Below are 17973 nucleotides of genomic sequence, written 5' to 3'. Positions count from 1 at the left end.
ATGTAAAACTTGTATATGTGCATGTGTTAATATCTATGTGATGATATTTTATATGGTGTTAGCGTATAGTGGGGGAATACACCTGCTTGCGCTAAAATGTAATCAACTTTTTAAATGTCATATATTGAAGGGAATTGAGGATACTAATTAGCAAGCTAATTTTTTGCCCAATCTCGCTTGATACAAGACTTGAGCTGCTCAACAGTCCAATAACGGCCTGATACTTTTTATTTTATTTTTTTATGGCAAGCCATACATCTTCAATAGGAGACACATGTGGACTGATCAAGCACATTCACTCTGTGTCTACGAAACCACACTGTTGTAGCAGATCTGGCATTGTCTTGATCTAATAACTATGGACTTCCCACAAAGACCTCATCTTAATGACAGTCTGTGTTTCTGTACAGTCTCAATATATTCCTTCTTGTCAATAGTTTGCATGTGTCTCGGATTAGACCTGGATGGTCCCTTCCTTTAGTCTTTGGGACTGAGAACTTGACATCCATTTTCCCCAGTAATAGAGATTCAAGTTGCATTTCTTGATTCAGTGGCAGACTGTGTTAAGTAATAGGGGTTTTATTTAATACCACAGCATGACCGTTTCGAATGTAATGCCCTCCGAGTGCTCAAAGGTCATCCTGCCTTGCTCACACTAAGGGTAGACAAGTTCAGACTTAGAGAGCTGTCCTGCAGAGTTCAGCTCCAACCCTAATCAAACACAGCTGAACAAGCTAATCAATGTCTTCAGGATTACTAAGGCTACAGACAGTTGAGGTTTATTTTACAAAGTGATGAGCCACGATCCAGCTTTTCTTGCAAAGACTCAGATGTTCTTTTTATACCCAAACATGATCCCCTCACCTATTACCAATTCACCTACTTACAGTGAACTGTTTCATTAGGATATTCTATAATATTTTCACTTTTATTTGGCCTCTGGCCCAACTTTTTTGGAGTGTGTTGCAGCCATCAAAATCAAAAAGTTTATTTTCACGTAACACACTTTTAAATAAACGTTAAAGAAAACTAACCAATCAAAGATTGTTGATTTCACTGCATTTTACAAAACATCCAAGCTTTTTCTGATTTTGGGTTTATTTACTTTATGAGTTTTTACAGACGGGTCCACCACAATAATTCTGAGGACTTGAGGCAAACTAAGGAAATGGATGTATAAACAAACACGTTTTGCCAATTTAGCTTTCTTATAAAAAACTAACTACAAAGATATACACAGGAATATTGAATCATCTATACATGGTTTTGGCCATTCCAAATATTTACCTCCATGAAGTTGGCACCCCATAAAATAAAATGATTACCAAAACCATGCTATTTGTGTTACGTTTGTGCCACAAAAATAAACGTTTGTGCTGGTTTGCTGAGTGTCCCGGCATGCACACAAACAGGTAGATGAAGGCGCAGTTTTTATAAGGGTAATCCAGAATCCAGGCAGAGGTCAAATCCAGGTAAGCAGTCCAAAACAAGAAACACAAACATCAGCCAGGAAACACAAAATAACAGGGTGACATTAAACAAGGACTCCATCACAAAGACAGAAACAAACAGGGTATATATAGACACGTGCAAACAATGTAAGTGGGAACAGATGTGTGCAATGAACAGTGATGAGTCCAGATAAAGGCTTGTGTGAAATACAGTTCCTGAAGTGGGGTGATGATATGGGGAAGTGAGACCTCTAGTGGACACCCAGGATACACAAACCAGACACTGTGACACTGCCTCCCCTCTAAGGAGCAGCTTCCTGGTGCTCCTCTGAAAAAAAACAACCAAGGGAGGTGGAATGGTGGACTTACATAAATCTGTTCTTTGTAATCTATCAAATGACATTCATATGTAGCAATATCTTAACATGGCCAATACAGAATGGATGACAAAGATAAAACTTGCATGATAATTAACTTCCTGTTTTAATCAGATGCTAAGGAAACCAGCCTGTGAAAGTGATGACATCAACATCATCAGTGCTGCAAAGGAACCTTTGTCAAGACAAAAAGACACAATATCTGGCAAATCCTTGAGCTATGCACAATCAATACAAATGTCCCAGATCAGGATCCAAACCCTGACAGTTCACAAGAAAGCTTAGCAGATTTACATTCACCAGAGTCAAAGGCAGACGCACATCAGCAAAGGCAACGTTATCAGTTTGAGTTTGAGTTCAGTCTCTCTCATCAAAGATTGACCATGTAGTTTACTTGGCAGTCTATGGGACAGTCACAAATAGGACTGTCACTTTTGTGAAAAAATAACAAAAGAAAAACATCACTGCAGACTTCAACCCGGCTGCATTTATGATTTAGGCAATTCAAAAATCTCCAAGATTATTTTAAATAATGATTCAATCCATTTCAAACAACTGTTCAAAAAGAAAACGCGCTACGACCGCACTGATATCCCAGGGACACTCAGGTACAGCTGCGCAAGGTGGGCGTATTACTGCCAATTTTCCACCACAAAAGCCGGTCGCTGTCAGCTTGCAACGGTCTTAACTTAACATTGAAATTATTCTCGCCAGACGCTATATTCACGTTTGGTGTGAACGCAGAGAGGTCACTTTCGACGTCACTGGGTCTTGTAGGCGCGTAAAATTCTGGTATTTTCTGTCTAGCTCTTGGAAGACATACTGCACTTTCAGAATTCTTTATTTTCTTTTTCTGCTTGTTTGTGAGTTTTGTTACATCTATATTTTTTAATCGTTTAATTGTTTTAAAATGAATAGTGTACATATTTGGTAAAAATCGATTCCCTATTTTCATTTTCTAAACTTTTTTTGGTTGGTCCGATCGATTGTGCAATCGATTTTCGAACTAAAAGTGACAGCCCTAGACACAAACCTCCCGGTTCTCAGGCAAAATATCTTAAATTGTGTTCTTAAGACAAACAATGCTTTAACGGGTTAGGAACGACATGAGGGTAAGTGATTAATGTCTACATTTTCATTGTGGGGTGGGGTTTCCCTTTAATTGTTCCAAGTCATTAGTGTCAATCCAGTCACTACCAGTATCATGTATCAACCTCCAGATGAAATATAAAGATGGTTGTGGATGTGTTCATGACCAAAGACACAATGACGGGGTGAAGTGGTCACGATCACGTTTTTTCAGTTTTGCCATTTTTGTTTTCCACTACAAAATGTTGACACACACAAAATATAAGGGACAGATTGAGTTTGTATTTAATCCACCAACCACAAGCAATCCACCACAAGTAAATAATCTGTCATTCTTTACTAAAATAATATCGGAGCTCCTTATTTTCTTGGAGTCATACGCCACAGTATCACCGGTGTTAAAGGATTAGTTCACTTTTAAATAAAAAATTCCTGATAATTTACTCACCCCCCCATGTCATCCAAGATGTTTACGTCTTTCTTTCTTCAGTTGAAAATAAATTAAGGTTTTTGATAAAAAAACATTCCAGGATTTTTCTCCTTATAGTGCACTTCAACGGCTACCAAACGGTTGAAGCTCAAAATTACAGTTTTAGTGCAGTTTCAAAGGGCACTACACAATACCAGACGAGGAATAAGTTTCTTATCTAGCCAAACAATTGGTCATTTTCTAAAAAGAAAAAAAAAGTATATCCTTTATAAACAAAAATCCATGTCTTGCATGACTTCACCTAATAACGTTGAAAAGGTCACGCTTTTATGTAGGTGGAAGTTAGGTTTTCAAAGTTTTAAACATCCCGGATACGCACACGAAGTGACCATTTTAAATGATAAAACTAAAGACATTTGAATATATGTCACTGTACATACAACAACTTTGGAACGGTCTCCCTTCTCCACATTTTTAAACACTGAGTCGGTACTTCCGCCTTCGTCAAGTGTGACCTTAATTACAGAAAATCATGGACATGCATCGCAGAGTAGTGGAAGGCACATATTTTTGTCTGTAAAGCATATAGTTTTGTATATAGATTCCAGAAAGTGGTCGTCGTTTGAATCTACTGGTTCATCAATTTCCCAAATTTTGGTTTTTAAAGTATTTTTCTTGTTTGTTCCACAGTAGTCTTTTGTGTTTTTTTTTTTTTTTCAGACATTCAGAATAAGTGAACCATAATGTCTGATTGGATGTATCTTTGTGTTTGTTAGAAAGCCGTTTTGTTCTTTCCTGACCTTCGTGCATTCATTATTAAACCATTTGTTGATTTATGTTTTCTTTGCTGTTTAAAGAGCCACACAGATGGGAAATCAAAAATGACCTGTATTACAGTGTATGATGTAGCCGTCCATCTGTGTAAACAATGTGCAAAGTAATTAAACCAAAAAGTTCACGATTTATAAAGTTATTGGCTTCTAAAGTAAGGAGTCGACTCTGAATCGCTGAAACGAGTCGTTATAGATTTCAAATCTTTTGCCCATCTCTATGTACGTCACTAGAACACTTTGCATAATAATCTCCGCCTACCGTCTTGAGAGAAACTGAACTCTGACCTGCCCCACCCCCACACACAGACACACACACACACAGACGCTCTGGTTGGTGTGATAGCATCATGTCGAGGAGACAGTGGGTTTTTAATTGTAAAGGCAAGTTTGTTTTATTTTCACTGCCAACGAATGAAGATCAGAAGAACCAATGGCTAAAATTCATTTTCACCACAATACCAGAGCAGTGCAACAAATCCCTTTTGTTGTGTTCACAACATTTCACTGATGGCTGCTTTTCTAATCTCGGTGAGTACAAGGTGGGATTTTCAAAGCGTTTGGCCATAAAAGATGGTTCATTACCAACTTTATTTAGACCAACGAGCATCTCCGAATCACAACGCGAAGAATGATTATGAAGTTATGTGTCTGTTTTCTCCTGAGCGTCTTATCAGTATGTGTGCTGTCTGCGCTGATCGTCATGTACAAACACGTCAGTAAATGAAGTGTAACTCCGTGAATACTCAACGAAGAGACATGAGAGAGATATCTATAGAAAGCCTGACATGTCTACTTTAAAACTAAACAAGTGCTGCCGAAAAAAACAGATATTCTGAGATAAAGTAATCCATATGAAAACAACGCGATGTCTGTTTTTCTCGTCTCCCTTCATTATATCTAAGTGACCACGCCCCCGCGCTGAACGCGCTATTCAGATTCAAACTGAAGCGCAGCTTGAATACACACACACAGAAGAAAAAGCGGCGTGACTGTTCAAGTTTTTTATTTTACTGTTTGCTTCACGATGAGAGGAATAAGACATAATTCACCCCAAACAGATGCTAACGCATAGTTTACCGTGAAGTTGTGTGCGGAACAACCAATCAAAACTATGTCAGTTGACCAATCAGAACACAGTATGCTACCGAAAGGTGGGGTTTAAGGAAACTGAATCTTTTGAACAGCTTCGCCCGAACCGTTTGGGGGTCTCTGAGAATTGAGGTAATTTTAAAATGATATTTTGACAAAATGACAATGTTTTTTAACCTTGCATGGATTTAAACCTAATGTACAGGACTTATAAACAGTGAAAGGAAGCTTAGAATTTTCATCTTACTGGCTCTTTAATGTTAGAGTTGCTAATGCTTTGAATGTTTCTTTTTCAGGGTTTGAGCTAAACTCTGCAAGACATCAGCACTCCAGGATCGCGTTTCATACCCCTGATCTAAGGTGAAATTAGTGGACATTAAGTCACCCAGCATTTTTAATATAGTAGGACAGTTCATGATTTCTTTAAATTGTTCAGAGCTAGATTTGTTCCATCTGGGTTTGAGTTTCAAAGAAAACAGTTTTTAAGATTCAGCTGGAGAAGTTTCATAATATTTATGAGGTTTAATATAGAGTGCACAGAGGTAGAGATCATGCTGTGATATGTCTGATTTCACTTCAAAGCCAAATAGATGAATTTTCAATTTCAATAATTATTTTTTAAAGTTCTTTTAATTGTCTTTGTACCAAATTAGTAATCCACCTGAGTCACAGCCATATTTTATTTAACTTAAAACAGAATTTAGTTTTTCTTTCAAACTGTTGAGGAGTTAATCTTAGGTGTGGAGAATTGACTAAAAGGCTGAGAGGTCAAAGTTCTTGTTTCGTTGGTTTAAGTATCTTCAAATTCTAGGATTTGTCTGCCTTTACAGATGCCTCTTTTCTTTGTGAAGGGTAAATGCTGACAGAAAGCAGTGTTCAGTGTAGAAGAGCAGGTTAGTCAGGACGCTGTGGTCTTGGTCAGTAAACAGTGTTTCCATTGTTTCCTTCATCTGCTTCGGTCTTGTCAATCAGAATCAATCATTCAATAGTCCCTAGTGTAGGCAGCTATAAACAATCCAGGTCAGCATCATACCTTTGGATGATTCCCTTCATTTTCTCAGTTTGTGGGTGGTATGGAGAACACAGGCTCCTTTTAATACCTAACCTCTGACAAAAGATCAAAACTAATCTGTGAAAATAAGTGTACAGTATACTGAAAAATGAGAATAACCTCTTTTTTAATTAAATTTTTTAACCAAAAGCACATTAGGTTACATTTTACCTTATTGACAAAGTCTTTTTGGAGCTCCATGTTTATATATATATAAAAAAAAAAATCTAAAATGCAGTCAGACACTTCCCTTGCACTTTCTGATCTCAGTGGGTAGGCCTCTGTCTGTCCACTTAGTAAAATAATCAATCATAACACAGACGTATTGATTCCCCTTCTCTGGTTGGATGCAATTTTTCCAACCAAATCCATTCCCAGCTATTCCAGAGGCTCTGTGATCTGGGAAAGAAAATATGGTGTATAGAAGGACAAATTGCATTTTATCAATTTTTGGGAACACTTGTCATTGGATATACTCACCTCTATCGGGATGTAGACCTTCTCCTGTTGACATTCTGGCTTGGTCTACAAAATGTAATGTTCTGTGTTAAGTACGGTCTAGAGATTTGGTGATTTTCTTTAAAATAATAAGCCTCAAGTAGGCAAGAATAAAACTCACCCATTTGTGGATGTCCTCTTCCATGTCAGCCCAGAAGAATCTGGATCTAATGGCATCTCGAGTCTTTTCCATGCCACAGTGACCCCCCTGAACACTGGCATGAAGGCTAACAAAAACATAATTTGCCTCCTCTGGTGAGGTGACATCTGTGGCCAAATGTTTACCTCGCCTACGCCTCTGACATATATAGTGAAGAAGGCCATCTGATATAAAATTAGACAAAGGCTAAGGTAATTATTTGCTGTACCTGTGCAACTAAAATGGCAATTTAAGGCTTACCTTTCACTTGATAGCTTTCAGCTCTTTAATGATGAACTTGTCCTGTTTGGAACATCCAGGAGGATATGACTTTTACAGGATCCATCTACTCACAATCACCTCTTATCACTCTATTCACCACTAGACATGTTCCCTTTCTAAACCACCACAACTCACTACACAAAGTGAAAAAGTGAACTATATATGCTTGTCAATTGACTGATTCATTTTTTTTTTGTAATATGGAGCATCTGTATGGACTCGTCATGTGGACAGAATGAAACTAGCTTAATGGCTTTAATAAGGACACATTTCCTTAATGATTACCACTTAATATGATTAGAGAGCAGATTTGAACACATGCAACTTTTGGTTTGCTAGGCCTTTTTGAGTAAACCGCATTGTTTGTCGTTTTTCTTTTCATTAAAGTTGATAGTTAGATTTTCTGACATCCTGACGAAAGATTTTAAAAATAAATTTTGAAACACAGATGTGTTAGGCCTTTTTAGTTTGTGATGTAGCCTTCATAACATTGGCTATGAACTGCACAACTAGATGTATGCATCATTTCATTGTTTAATAATAATAATAGGTTGCACTACTTTGCTGTAAAATGTACTTCGTTTAAATAACTTTGCTACATATTTTTCTGCTTGTGGTTGTGAATGTATGCATCTGAATTGGAATCCACTACACACAAAGCACAATTGACTGTACATAAAACTTTGGTCTTTATGGAAGCATATGGGTAGCAATATTCAATTTGGGATGCAATATGCAAAAGGACATGTTAGTATATTGGTAGTTCATTACAATGTTCGAAATGCCATACAATCATATTACTCTTACTACTTCTGCGGTATCCATTATGTATGCAGTGCATAGTATGCAGATTTTTTGTATGCATGAAATTAATTCAGAAATGGGATACTGCCACACATCTCCTACTATATTGCAGTATGCTGTGTGTATACTGTTAATAGTACGTGGACGTTCTGTATGCAAGGAACCTGCTACATTTACTGAAATTTGATGTATGCATCTGAAGACGCTACATGAGATACTGTTTCCCAGAACGCAATGCGCTCCATGTAATGTTTCATATTCAAACGCGTGAGTGAACCGGAGGCGGGGAATAGTAATTATAAAACACTTTTATACATACATGTTACTGTAAACTCCAAACTATCACTGTGTATCTAAAAACAATATCACAAGCAGGGCATAAATTGTACTTTAATCTCTACAGCACATTTCTGATCAAGTCAAATGACGTCGTCTATAGCGCTTTATACAGTACAGATTATTTCAAAGATATTAAATAATAAAAATGCACTGCAAAATGTAAAATCAGTAGCACAGCGGGTAAAAGACGTGTGATGAATGATTTTGACACAAGCGACCTGAGCTCGAGGCCGCCCTTTTCCAAAACTTGTTCTAGTCTACTCCTTTTCCCATTACATTTCAAATCAGAAAGTCATTTATTTTCAATAAAACTAAAGGAAATATTAGAAAATTGGAAATAAAGTCTCATTAATAATACAGTGTTATTAGATGGTTAGCAGTATAGCTGTAGAGAGACTTTTGTCCCAATAAAGTTGCATTCATTTAATAATGTTTTAGTGATGTATTAGTGAGTTAATGATAATTTTAAACACATTATTGCTCACTGTTGTGTGTATGTAAAGTCCATTAATAATTAAATGAGTTCAATTGGGCAATAAAGCTTTTCTTTACTAGTATGAATCCTTAATTAACAAGCATTTGTAAAAAGAATGGTTAGTACATTTCCTCACGTCCCCAAACCAGAATAAAAGTCCCGTTCACTCACGCACAACAATTTAATGTTGAATTATTGGTGAAAATACATAATAGATTGTGTCCTGTTGTGTGCTGAACATACGAAGAATAACTATCAAAGAGATTCTGTCTAAAGGGCAAAAAAATATAATTATAATGTAATGTAATTAAATGTGTCGTCTAGATATCTAATGCAATATGTAAGGCAAGTGTATTTATTTAGCACATTTAATACACAATAGCAATTAAAAGTGCTTTACGTAAAATCACTAAAATAATAATTGAAATAATAATAACAATAAATTGAAAACTTTTTAAAAGATTTCAAAATTGTTTTAAACAGGATATAAAACCGTAAAGAATAGAAAATGATTATATATAAAATATAGTGCAGTCAGTTCAGACATTGCACAGTGCTCATTCAATAAATGCACAGCTAAACAGATGAGTTTTAAGTCTAGATTTAAATGTGACAAGTGTTTTAGCACATCTGATCTCTTCTGGAAGCTGATTCCAACTGCGGGCAGCATAGTAACTAAAGACGGACTCCCCTTGTTTTGTGTGAACCCTTGGTATTTCTAACTGACTCGATCCTAGTGATCTGAGTGCTCTGTTAGGTTTATATTCAGTGAACATATCTACAATATATTTCGGTCCTAGGTCATTTAGTGACTTATATACGAGTAAAAGTACTTTAAAATCAATCCTAAATGTAACTGGAAGCCAGTGTAAGGACCTGAGGACTGGTGTGATGTGCTCAGATTTTCTGGTTCTAGTCAGAAAGATAGATGTATCAGATTATAGAGAAACAATAAAAGAAGTATTGATAACAGTTTCAGAATAATGTATTTAATGTATAGTGAACATACCTAAACAGTGACACAACTTTCTTTCTTTATATATTTATTTAGCAGTTTTTTTTTACTGTCATTTACATCATATATTTGATAGTTATGAATACATCGTTGTATTTTAAATGGTAGAAAAGCCTGTTTTTGACCTCTGGACATGGCTGTGGGGACGAGCAGTTCTGTGGTGCTTGGAAGCCTTTATCATTTATTAAAAACAAATATATCCACATCGAGGGCTCAAGAACGTGAAAATGTTCAAATAACACCGTTTTATTTTAAAGTGTTTTTCAAGTGTTACAATTGAGTAGGGACAGAAAATGGACATTACCATAAAGTGACCCCTATCAGAACAGACCTACTGATAAAACTTTATCACAGTTTGTTAAGATTACATGGAGGTGGCATAATGTTCAGTCTGGTGCGAGCTCACAAGAGAGTGAAAAATTTGGAAATGCAGACAAAATAGCAGAAGATGCACTGCTAAAATAAATATCAGTTCCATCAGTTTTGCTATGCACCTAAACGTTGGTTACGATCCGCCATTAACCAAGAGAAGAAGAGACGGGACTTTTATCGGGACTTTTATTTTGGTCTGGCGTTGTGACGTCACGAAGCTGCGCTCCTGCGCTTGTTGTGATTCGGCTGAAGAAAGGTTTGTGCTCAAGTTCATTATATAGCTTGCAAAAAGATTGAACAGATCGCAACGATTAAAGTAAATGGATCAATCTAAAATGATGTAACACGTTTTGTAAAGTTATTCTTATGAGTAAACCGCATATTATTAACAGAAAAGTGACATCTCATTTCGCTCCCCATAGAATTGAGAGAAACCGAGAATCTGAATCATCTGAACCGAGTCATTCGTAAAGTGATTCAGTGATTCGAAGCGCGAGAACACAAACTGTAATGTAATGCTAACAAACCAGCTGCATATGTTTTCATGTAAGTGCAACTTATTTAATATTGTACTACAAATAATAGAATACCAAGTATAAAGCATAAATACCTAAATATTAACTTTATGTATAATTATGTGTTAATTAGTTAAAGTACACTGACTCTACTGAAATAGGGAGCTCATTGAGATGAACCCAGAGATGCAGTTTCCGTTCATTTTAGAGAATCATTTATTTTCTGTTAATTACTCTCATCTTAAACAGGACAAAGAAAAAAAACTCCTGCTGAATCAACTGAGGTCCACATGACACAGTTATAAAGATGGCGTTTATTAAAGTAGAGAGTGAAGACTTGAAGATTGAAGAAACATTCAGAGTCAAACATGAAGATACTGAGGAACAAACAGGTTAGTTTTCATTCACAAAGCTGAACTCACTCGTTTGATCCTTATTACAATGTCCAGCTCTACAGACATGAGTGATATTTGCGAAGAATATTAAACAAGTGTAGTAATTAAAGTCTCATGAAACCCCAAAACACACATATCGCACTTGTTCTGTCTATTATTAAGGGGGTTTATGCAACACTTAATGTCTTTTAAGAGATACTTAAATTATTGAAGTTTATCCTAAAGAAACCCTTAAATAACATTTAAGGGATATTTTATGTAATGCTCATAAAGTGTAAGGGAAACTTAAGGGCGATTTTAAGGGAAACTTACACTTCAGGTTATAGATTGTACAAAGCCAACACACCCGAAGGAGATTGGAAAGGGCAAAATTATATGGTGTCAACTGTGAATTGATGGTTTTGTTGAACTTTGAGCCTTGAGGTTTGGAAAAAAAGTAACTTTTCACTGGTTATAGCTTAAGGCTGCCAATGGCCTAGACTTTCTGTACATAGGCTGTTTAGAGCTGGATGTTGAATTCTCTGGTAAAGTGATATCTAAGCGTGGCGTGCTCTATAGTTACAGTAAAAACCTTTCCTCCGGTCTTACTAGCCTGTTCCCCGGTGTTTTGGCCATAAATGTTATTTGAGAATGCTATAATGATCTTTTGGATAATATGGGTTGGCATTTTTCGGCACAGCTTTTATGCAACCTGCCCTAGATCTTGGCGTCAAGCTCTGTAGAACTGTCATTATATTCGGGAAAAAGTTCTTCTAGATTCCCGTGTTGAGTTCGGGTTGGAGGTAGGTCTCCTCGTGTACCAGGCAGTATCATGAAGTTTCACCTTGCTAGCATTTAGGTAGCTTGTGGATGGGTTTATCTTTTCAGTTGCCAATGTGGGATAGTGTAAATTCTTAAGAAATTGTAACTAAGGGTTTTTAACCCCCTTTTTGTTCTTGGATTCAATGTCATCGGGTCAACGAATTAAAACTATGTGGTATATTCCCAATGGGAAGACATGCATTGAGTACACCTGCTTGCTCAATTATTGAGTTGTGTTCCAGTGGCATTATAAGTAGCAAGTCTAAGTGGAGCAGGGTTATTCTGCTCTGTATTCTGGTCTTGTGGACCGTAAAGGTCCAGTGCCCGGTTGCATGAAACTCCTTAAGTGAGGGTTTCCCTGAGGGAAGGGATTTCATTAAGAGCGTTGCAAGAAACCTCTTAACTTTGCTAAAATCACACTTGTATCAATATATTAGTGCTATGGACAGTATAAACATAACAGAAAACAAAAAACGTAAACCAAACTGGACAGAGGACGAAAAGGCAATTCTTTTAGAAGAATTCACAAAAAGAAAAAACATTCTCCAAAGCCGCTATAACCCGTCAGTCACTCATTCGCACAAATCTAAAGCCTGGCAGGAGATAACAGAAGAAATAAATTCAAGAAATCTTGCTGTCAAGCGAACAGTAGAAGAAGTTATGAAAAAGTATGAAAACATAGTGGTGAGTTCAAGAAAAGAAATAGCAAACAATAAAAAGGAATCCGGAAAGACCGATGAGTAACGTTCGTGCTCGTGCCTGATAAATTGTCTCAAAAAGGTATCTCGCCTGGTATGGAACAATGTTATTGTTTTGTTGTGTAAAAGGAGGAGGGCCACTGCCACAAAACCGATCCGACGGCAAAATTGGTACAAGATATTTTAGGGAAGGATTCTCCTCTCCTACTCTAGTCGGTATTCCAGGCGTTCCTCGAAGCAGGTAAAATAATGCAAATGAGCGCTACATCCTAAATTACATATGTATAAACTGAATTTTTTGCGTGCAGTTTGTAAAACATCTTTTTTTTTCGTAAGAGGTTATAATAATAATAATAATAATACTTTTCAGCCTTTCATCAACCATTCATCGTCTCCAAGGGATTATTATGATCATTAAAAACACGCCTTGGTATTTACTCCTCTTCAATTAACACTAAATCAGCCATCGTACGTTGACTTTAAGTTGACTTAAGGGAGCTGTTTTGGTGCCTTAAATTTATTAAGGTGAAATGGTCACGAAGTACTTTGTAGCAACACTTAAGGGAACACTTAGATAATTAAAGGGGAAAAACGTAAAAACAGACTTAAGTTCCTTAAGGAAACCCTTAGGGTCTTTTCTTGCAACCCAAGTTTCACTAAGGGTACCCTTAAACTTATATATAAGGGATTTCATGCAACCGGGCACAGGGCTTTATGTCCTGTTGCTTTCCCTTTGTGTGTGCGTGTGTCCGAAGTGATGAGCGCAGGTGGTGTAAAGCTTACTGTGGTCTGAGAATGAGGTAAGCAATACCTTTTCTTGTGGGTTTCCTTTCTTTTAAAGGGAGGAGATTGTTTGAAGTTTTTATTTGTATTTTAGGTGTAGCCTGAGCACTAGCTGTTGTTTCATAAGCAAGTATCTACGGCTGTTTCTCACGCTGGCTTCATCTACGGCTGTTTTTACTGCTGTTTTGAAGAATATCATCTGATCCTACAGCTTCAATAGCCGCGTTTCCACTGTCGAGTTTAAAGCGATCGTGCTAGTGCGTGCCAGGGTCAGTCGCGTTTCCACTGTCACTTCTGTGCCTCGTCTGGGCTTCCTCGGGGACAACGGCCAGGGTTTTTTGGCCAAAGTGGGCCAGCTGGGGCTAGAGGAGGAGTTATGAACAAAGGTGGAGTTTCTCTGCGTCTAGAAAGCTCAGCGCTGTGGATCATTTCAGAAGATAGCTGTAACACCAGCATTAAAGACTGTTTTTAATAAGTTGAGCTCAAAACTCACTCTTAGTCAGCAGCGAGTGTTTGAAATAACTTAATCCGATGTTTATTTATTTAGTAACTTATATTATCTGTCATAAGTCTTTGTCTTGAGAGTTTAGCTCCACGTAGCCTATCATAGAAATATAATGTTTTATGTTTGGGAGCATTTAAAAAAATAAAGATATTATCATTCATTCTTAATGTGATGTATAGGTGACTGTGGCTACAAATAAACAGAAACAGACTCGACTGAATAAGCAGGCTATTTTCATAAGCGTTAAAAATAAATAAATAAAATATAAATACATTTATTTCTGTGTGACTAATTTTGAGTCTTGATAAATTAATTCATTATGATCAATGTATCACTTATTCTATAGTAAAACATTGATACTTTTGAGTTTGAATATTTAAGCAAAGCATGCAAACAAACGGACGCTTTTATCATGTTTGTTTTGTGATCGCGCATGTTCCAGTGACTTATTTCTTAGTTTTCTGATAACTTCTCTTTGATGGTGAAATGATGGGGTTGCGTGACGTTGTTCTGAGAGGTGTGTAAAGGGCGTGTTTTAGTGACGCGCAGCGGTGCTTCAAGCCCTGACTGTGGAAACCCTGCACTATTCTGGCCTCGGTGCTACTGGCCCGAGGCTATGAGCCCCGCCCGGCCCGGCCCGGCCCGCTTTAAGCCCTGGCTCGCACTGGCCCGACAGTATTGTCCTTTGGATGCAGCTAACAGTGGGCCATCAGTTTGTAACTGTGGATATTTAATTGGTAAGACCATTCTTTAATGTTTTAGGATTAATGACTGTAAAATTAAACGTTTTATCTGGGTAAGTCACGTCTCTTGCTCTCTTAGTAGTCTCGAACCTGTTCCCTGGAGTAGCACCTGAAGAGGGTGCATGTTATTTCCCTGGGTGCAAGCCCTAGGGTGGCGTAGTCGTCTGTACGCTGTTTCTGTTGCGTGACGCCAAGTTGCTACACGTGCAATCAGTCCCCAGACTAAGATGATGCAGAGTGTTCAGTGTGATTAGCAAGAGCGCTAGCTGCTGTGATAAAATGGTGTTAACTGGTATTTCTCCTTCTTAATTTCAGATCTGATCGCACTGAAAGAGGAGATTCAAGAATTGAATGAAACAGAAGAGAAAGATCAGTATGAGAAACATGATTTCAAAACGGAAGAAAAATCAATTAGTTGCTCACAGATGTCCCCACCAGAAAAAGCTCAAAAAACACAAAACCCAAACCTTAGACCTTGCACCTGCCAACAGTGTGGAGAAATTTTCATTAACAAAGAAAGCCTTGAAGGCCACATGAAAATTCACATGGAAAAGAAGCCATTAATATGTCCTCAGTGTGGAAAATGTTTTGCACAGAAAAATCACCTTAATGACCACGTGAGAACTCACACTGGAGAGAAACCTTACACCTGCGAACAGTGTGGAAAGAGTTTCACAAGTAAAGGAAACCTTAATTCCCACATGAGAATTCACACTGGAGAAAGACCATTTACCTGCCAACAGTGTGGAAAAACGTTCAGTCGAAAAGAAAGCCTTGAAGTCCACATGAAAATTCACGTCGATAAGAAGCCATTAATATGTCCTCAGTGTGGAAAGTGTTGTACATGGAAAAGTCAACTCGATTCCCACATGAGAATTCACACTGGAGAGAAACCCTTCACCTGCGAACAGTGTGGAAAGAGTTTTACACAAAAAACACAACTTAATGCCCACATGAAAATTCACACTGGAGAGAAACCTTTCCCCTGCAAACTGTGTGGGAAGAGTTTCACGCATAAAGTCAATCTAAAGACTCACATGAGAACTCACACTGGAGAGAGACCTTTCACCTGCCGACAGTGTGGAAAGAGCTACAGACATAATGTAAACCTTAATAATCACATGAAGTTTCACTCGAGACCAATCTTTAACTGTTATCAGTGCGAGAGAAGTTTCACAGACGTGAATGAACTCAAGAATCATGTAATGGTTCACACCAAAGACGACTCCTTCATGTGCCATCACTGTGGAAAGAGTTTCTCAAGAAAAGATATCCTCAATATTCACCTGAGAGTTCACACCGGAGAGAAACCTTTCCCCTGCCCTCAGTGTGGAAAGAGCTTCACTGCTAGAGGAAACCTTGCAACTCACATGAGAGTTCACACTGGAGAGAAACCGTACAAGTGTCCTCGCTGTGAGAGGAGTTTCACATATAAAAACAGCATGAAACTGCATTTGCAAACTCATTCTGGGAAGAAATCATTTTCCTCAGAGTGACTAGGTTTAGAAAAAGGAGTGATTTCTACAAACTTTTGCACATTCTTTTTGGAAGACAATTTAATTGTGAAAAGTATTTCATATCAATATGACATGAATGTTAAAATATTTTGAGGTTGAAGTCATAGCAAAGCCAGTGTATTGAAAAAAGCATGAAAAAAAAAATGATAATGTGAAAGCTCAACCAACTACACTGCAAAACAATTAATAAATATCTGTGGCGTCCATCCTTTCATTCTTCACATGTATTGAAAACAGCAATTTATTGTTTTATTGTTGTATATTCTGAGGTAAATAACGTTAAGTGACTATTCACAAGATGTTTTATTCACTGAATATAAATTGATTGAAAAATAATGTTCGTACTTTTTACAACATGTAATATAAGTCTCTGTAAAGTTTCAGCTCAAAATACTCCACATATCATTTATTATATAATTTTGAAAATGCCTATTTTGAGATGAGGCACAAACGCACTATTTTTCACGCCTGTCTCTTTAAATCAGGGTTTCAAATTGAAGACTTTTTTTAAGACCTGCACAAATAAAATTAATACCATATGAGCGGGGCTGGGCAATGTCTATAGTACCATATTAAACTGTAAAAATGCATAATTTACAGTTCAAGATACAAGTTTTCACAAAAACAAAACGTTACATGGATGAGTCAGAAGTATTTATTATACTTATTTCAACAATTATTGATAAAATATCAATACAATTATATAAATTAGGGGTATGCGATACCAACCAAAAATTATGTATAACGTTTTCTGGGTTTTTATTGATAACGGTAATTAGTTGATATCTTATCTCTAAATGTGCTAACAGCTGGCTCCTGAATTTTGTTATATTCTTCATCTTCTGTGTGGTAAGTTCACAGCAATAATAGAAATCAATCGTTATCAACTAGTTTTATGGCCATTTTAACTTTTAAGCCATTTTTTCTAAAAGCGTGCACCATCTTTTAAGTCAAATACTTGCATTTGAGATTTTACCAAGCAAATGAAAATCAGTATCAACAAAATTGCAATGCAGAGGAAACACTGAAACAGCATTAGAAGTGTCATTTAGATGCATTTACACACTGTTTAATGCAGCTTTGACGGACACACAAAATTAAAACTGCCTATAGGTGGCAGCAAGTCACTGTTAAGTGATTCATTGCGTTTGAACTGAATCATTTACATGGATGATTCATTCAGAAACCAAAGAGATGCAAAACGGCACTGTCTACATCAACAATATCCATATCTCATACCCATATCAGAACTATGACATCGGGAACAGGAAGTTACTGGCCGTTAAACTGGCACTTGAAGAGAGGTGTTACTGGCTGGAGAGAGCTTAACACACGTTCACAGATCAATAGAATCTAGAATACATTTAAAATGCTAAAAGACTCAACTATTTCACTCGGTTCAACTTCATCACTTACCATCCAGGTCACAAGAATATCAAAGCAGACTCTTTCTACCGCAGGGGTTGCAAACATCAGTCCTGTTCATGAGAGGCCTGATCTAAAAACAGCTCACTATAGCACCACTTAACAATGATCTGAATGTTTTTTTTTCTTTTTTTTTTGCTATTCTCTTTTAAATCACACTTGCTTTGGTGTGAATTTGAAAATGACAATATAAAAAACCCCATAAAAGTTTCTTATAAGAGTAGAACTAGCTGGTCTCCACAACAACCTTTGCTGCAGTGAGGAGATGATTTACTTCTGAAGACATTAATAACCGAGCATACAACTGATGTTTATGTGTGCGATAAATCACTTCTACGGAAGTAAAA

General features: G+C 37.1%; 1 protein-coding gene across 4 annotated transcripts; it reads left to right on the top strand.

The window, feature by feature from the left end:
* Positions 1 to 4649: 4649 nt before the first annotated feature.
* LOC113066483 (gastrula zinc finger protein XlCGF8.2DB-like) lies at positions 4650 to 16407 on the top strand. Of its 4 annotated transcripts, XM_026238358.1 has the most exons (4): positions 10448 to 10500; positions 10667 to 10790; positions 11009 to 11151; positions 15000 to 16407. In XM_026238358.1, exons 3-4 carry the CDS (start codon positions 11067 to 11069, stop codon positions 16178 to 16180), a joined length of 1266 nt encoding a protein of 421 aa, XP_026094143.1. In that variant the 5' UTR covers positions 10448 to 10500; positions 10667 to 10790; positions 11009 to 11066; the 3' UTR covers positions 16181 to 16407. The 4 variants fall into 4 exon arrangements, with proteins under 4 accessions (XP_026094157.1, XP_026094153.1, XP_026094143.1 ...); XM_026238372.1 differs by lacking the exons at positions 10448 to 10500; positions 10667 to 10790; positions 11009 to 11151 and adding exons at positions 4650 to 4708; positions 5566 to 5629; XM_026238368.1 differs by lacking the exon at positions 10667 to 10790 and having other exon boundaries at positions 10442 to 10500.
* Positions 16408 to 17973: the final 1566 nt, after the last annotated feature.

This window comes from Carassius auratus, chromosome 4, assembly GCF_003368295.1.
Source record: "Carassius auratus strain Wakin chromosome 4, ASM336829v1, whole genome shotgun sequence".
Lineage (NCBI taxonomy): Eukaryota > Metazoa > Chordata > Actinopteri > Cypriniformes > Cyprinidae > Carassius > Carassius auratus.
Note: the sequence above shows the minus strand (reverse complement) of the source record. Positions and strands in the feature narration are given on the sequence as shown.